Here is a 4,401-nt window from a genome sequence, read left to right on the forward strand (position 1 = left end):
GACCTAACTTTGCAACTCCATTTGTAAATAGGTTCTCTTTAATTTCTTGAAAAAAGCAAGACAGCAAATACCAACCATGGCTCATCTGAAATCTGGTTTTATTTTAAATGAAACCAGGAGTGTGTTTGCTTGTGCTTTAGTGATTCACAAACTATGAAACAGGGTATTATTTTCAGATACACAAACTTATTTCGAAAAGAATAAATTAATGCTTTATTATGCTTATCATTTATATGCCATTTTGCAAAAATTTGAATTACAGCTCTAAGTTAGCAGTTTTGGTATTTTGGTATCAAACAAAAGTATTTATTAATTTAGAAATAAAAACTTCAGAGTTGTAGCGAAGGGTTTGTTATAAAACAGTTTATGGACAAATACGTTAGCAATGCCTACATTGTTTCGTTAAAAGTATTCCACCATAAAGAACGAAACGTACAATAACAACTCATTCCCAATAGGAAAGAGCAGCACATTGCTGTTTTCTTCTCTTACAATATAATAAAACATTACTAAGTAAACAGGTTAACCCCCCACCAAAAAAAATCAGGTCATCTGCAGTTAATAACCCTTTCCCGTAAAATTAGTGTCACTTATTTCTGTAGCAGACGCCTAATTCAGTCACAGGCTTGATTGATTTGACAATAGAGAATCTGCTCCAATAAAGTGGCTGATTTATTTCTGAGGCTATAGCTTTTACCCAATGAAACATCAGAGAAGAATTAAGTCTCTAAAATGTAAAGAAATCTGTTGTAGCTTTAATGAAAACTAGTGAAAGATTTTAAGAGCAGACTGTTGCCCAAAACTTGAAGTAAAGGCTGATGTCTTCTTTTGGAACAAGAAAGACACCCACAGTGGTTGTAAAGGGTGCAAAGTGGGTATGGACACAAGAACAGTTTAGAATATAGCGCAGAATCTGTAAGTTCAAATTGTCCTCTATATTGAGACCTAACTTTGCAACTCCATTTGTAAATAGGTTCTCTTTAATTTCTTGAAAAAAGCAAGACAGCAAATACCAACCATGGCTCATCTGAAATCTGCTTTTATTTTAAATGAATGGTAGCATGGACAAAATCAGTGAGCATCTTTGTTCCCTGAATCTGACCCTAAGATACTCAAGCCAATCAAAAAGGTGTTCGGGACAGGAGAAACTCTAGTAGTGGGCAAAGTTTTTAGCAACTGTCAGTTCTCTGTTGGTTCTCTAAAAATATTCTCTAGGGCCAACCATTTGCCAGGTCCCCTTCTGTCCCTCTCTGACAGAAGCTTTCTTTCTCTCAATAAATTTTTCCTACTCTTAAAGAAAAATACATTCTGTCAGTTCTTCTCTAAGATAAAAATGTAAGGTACCCCATGGTTGTTTCAATGTCTTTTTCCTCTCTTTCTTTTTCTGCACACTGCACAGTGCCCTGTCGCTCTGAGGGCGACTTCACTGACCCAAGTCTGACACTGCCCGGTTAAATGTCTGATAAACCATTTAGCCCAAGCACAATTCTTTTCTGTGCAAAAATCTGCTTGAGGTGGAAAATGTAGCAGTTTGTAAACAATACAGAGCCATGTTTCAGACCAGACAGCTTATCTAACAGAGAAGTCCTTTCATGGGGAACAGTGGGTGGGAGCCTCGTGGACATAGTAGCATTTCCTATCACAATGCAGGAGACTGTCTTGCCCTCCATATTTAAGAGTTTAATGGGAAGGAGGGAAGACAGCATGAAAGAGCAAGGCTGACATGGATTTTCAGCTTAAACAACAACTAAGTGAAAAGAATCAGCTCTCTCCGCTCTAGACTGTCGGCCCACTTATATTTTAAATACTGTTTGAATTGAAAAACTAATTTGGTTTGTAAAACAGATGCCCATGAGGAATTACATAAAAAAAAAAATCATTTAATAGATTTCCATTGCTTGGTATGCCCTGTAATTTCTACTGTTTGCTATGTTCTGTAATACTAACTTATTAAGTTCTTTGAGGTTTTTTGTATGTATAACACAAATTTCTAAATATGAACAAGAATTTATTTATTGTATATTTTTAATTAGCTCATCAGAGGATGACTTTTAATATTCCAAAGAAGTTAGTACAATCATTAGTCTCTACTTTTAAAAACTCACTTTCAAATTAATCTTTATCTATTTTATGAAACTGGGTCCAGAAGAACAGAAAAGCAAAGGTATTAGAATTAAAATTTCCATTAGCAATAAAGACTCCAAAACTGTCCTTTAAAATCTGAAAATGTATTTCATCATGGGTTCCTACATATCTTAGAAACAGAAGGCTTGACGGACCTCCCTATTGACAAATGATAAGAGTTGGACTTTTCTTTTTTTTTTTCTTTTTTCTTTTTTTTTTTTTTTTTTTTTTTTTACATTTTTCATTTTAAAAATGAAAGTTACCATTTTGAAGTCTAAAAGCACAAAAATAAGAACTGATGATGAAATACAACTTTCTGGTACTCAAAGCTGAGACAACATTCACAGACACAAACGTGTTATACTCTTAAAAAATAATTTTGCATCAAATGCCTGATTGGAGGATGATTTTTTAAAAACAAACCCTGAAATTAAAATGCTATTCACATTTTAAGTGACTGCTGCGGCTTCCAAGGTTTAAAAAATGAGGACATTCTTTACAAGCATTTCCAATTACGGTTACAGAATGATATAACTATTGCTGTATGTTTTCCTTGGAGAACAGTGCAGAGCTTATAGCATGAAATCTGACTTCATTCACTGACAGATTTGCGTAAAATTTGGCCAGGTTGGCAGATTTACTAATATTCTTAAGAATTCACATTTAGTAAAAGAAAGATCATTTTCTAATCAAAACTGAAGTAGCTTACTATTGGGACCTTTTAAGCCACTATAAATTATCTTTTCATCCCTCTGGTTCCTGCTGTTTTTACAAACACTTCTACAAGGTGGTCAAAAGCAGAAAAATACACTATGAACAGCAGTATAAGCATCAGTGGAGGAAAGCTCAACAGATTCACGCAACAGCACAGACATCATTGAACCCTGCTTCAGAACAGGATCTGCCTAAATCAGCCCTGAAGTTCATACCTTGACAGCAGACATGATCAAGCTTTACAATTCAACTTGAATGCACTACTCTGATTTAAGCAAACTACACCCATTGACAGCATTTTATTTCCATAACTCCAAACATAAAACTTCGCAGCTAACACTATATGCCCCTGCCAGCCAACAACCTCAATGATGATGTTATTCTAGATATTCACCACTTGGACTCCCTCAACCTCATCCAAGAAAATGATCATTGCAACACTTCACTTGGGATAACTGCTTTGTTTAAGAAGTCAACATTTCCACAAAGATTCAGCAACACTGAAATGATCTAATTCTGTGTAACTGTAAAACTTAGTTCTTTATAGGCATTGAATAAGCACAGATTAGTAAATTTTTTTGTGCTGTAAGAAGCTGGCTAAAACTCCAAGTTCTTACACACCAGGGCTTTGCTTGAGGTATGGCTGCCCCTTCCATAGTGAAACATAAACACTCAAAAATAAGTTAATGTAAAATGTGTCTTACTTTGTATTCTGGAATTGACAAAAGGTGGAGAAAGATTGTCATGTGACCCAAGGTCCCTGCTGGTCATGTGGTCATAGGGAGTCCCATCTCCATAGTTCTGTAGGTAAACAGAGTAAATTTTAATTTTAAATCAACAAATCAGCACATAAATACAACATCCCCACTGCTGAAACCTCTCCCAGTCAGAGAAGCTGCAGTCAGTTCTTCCCTCCCTGGAACCATGAGAGAGAGTTAGACTCCACAGAGGTCAGGGTCTCCTCATACCAGCTGTGGATTTTTGAGAATAACAACAATGGCACTGTCCACATGGAGCTGTTAATATGATAAATGAAATAATGGCTATAAAACACCATATAAAGATGAAGCAGACTGAGAAACATTAAATGTTATTTATTTTGATAAGTCTACATTAAAGCACGATTGTGCTACAAGGGGAAAGCCATCCATAACCAGTAATGATTTTCTTTTGGAAACCAAGGTAGAGCAATTTAGACAACAACTTTTAAGTTACATGATATTTAAGTTTTGATGTCTTATTATGGTCACTGTCATGGTTGTAAGAGAACTGATTGTTTATACTAGTAAGAATATGAAGATTAGAATATAATCATGAATGAATTAAATGCTTTAGCATAGATCAGTATTTCTGGAGTTGCACACAGCATGCCCCAAAAAGAGTTCTAAAGCCACAACTTTTTTTTTTCTTGTTAACTTTGTTTTTGTTTCTTTTGTTTTTTTTCCTATAATTTTATTGAGAAACAAATAGCAATGAGACAGTTTCAAATCAAATCGGTAGGACAGTTTCAATAACTAACACACTGCATACATTCTTCCTAGTGGTTAATTGCTGTACAAGATG

General features: G+C 35.0%; 1 protein-coding gene across 12 annotated transcripts in view; it reads right to left on the minus strand.

The window, feature by feature from the left end:
• The window catches only part of Tcf4 (transcription factor 4), a 348,055-nt gene that overhangs the window by 216,129 nt on the left and 127,525 nt on the right, over window positions 1-4,401 (minus strand). For all 12 annotated transcript variants that reach the window (XM_004623671.2, XM_023715119.1, XM_023715123.1 and 9 more), the window contains one exon: window positions 3,543-3,639. In XM_004623671.2, the coding sequence (XP_004623728.1) occupies window positions 3,543-3,639 (97 nt within the window). The remainder of the gene's footprint in view (window positions 1-3,542; window positions 3,640-4,401) is intronic.

Source organism: Octodon degus, unplaced genomic scaffold, assembly GCF_000260255.1.
Source record: "Octodon degus isolate 3935 unplaced genomic scaffold, OctDeg1.0 scaffold00003, whole genome shotgun sequence".
Taxonomy (NCBI): domain Eukaryota; kingdom Metazoa; phylum Chordata; class Mammalia; order Rodentia; family Octodontidae; genus Octodon; species Octodon degus.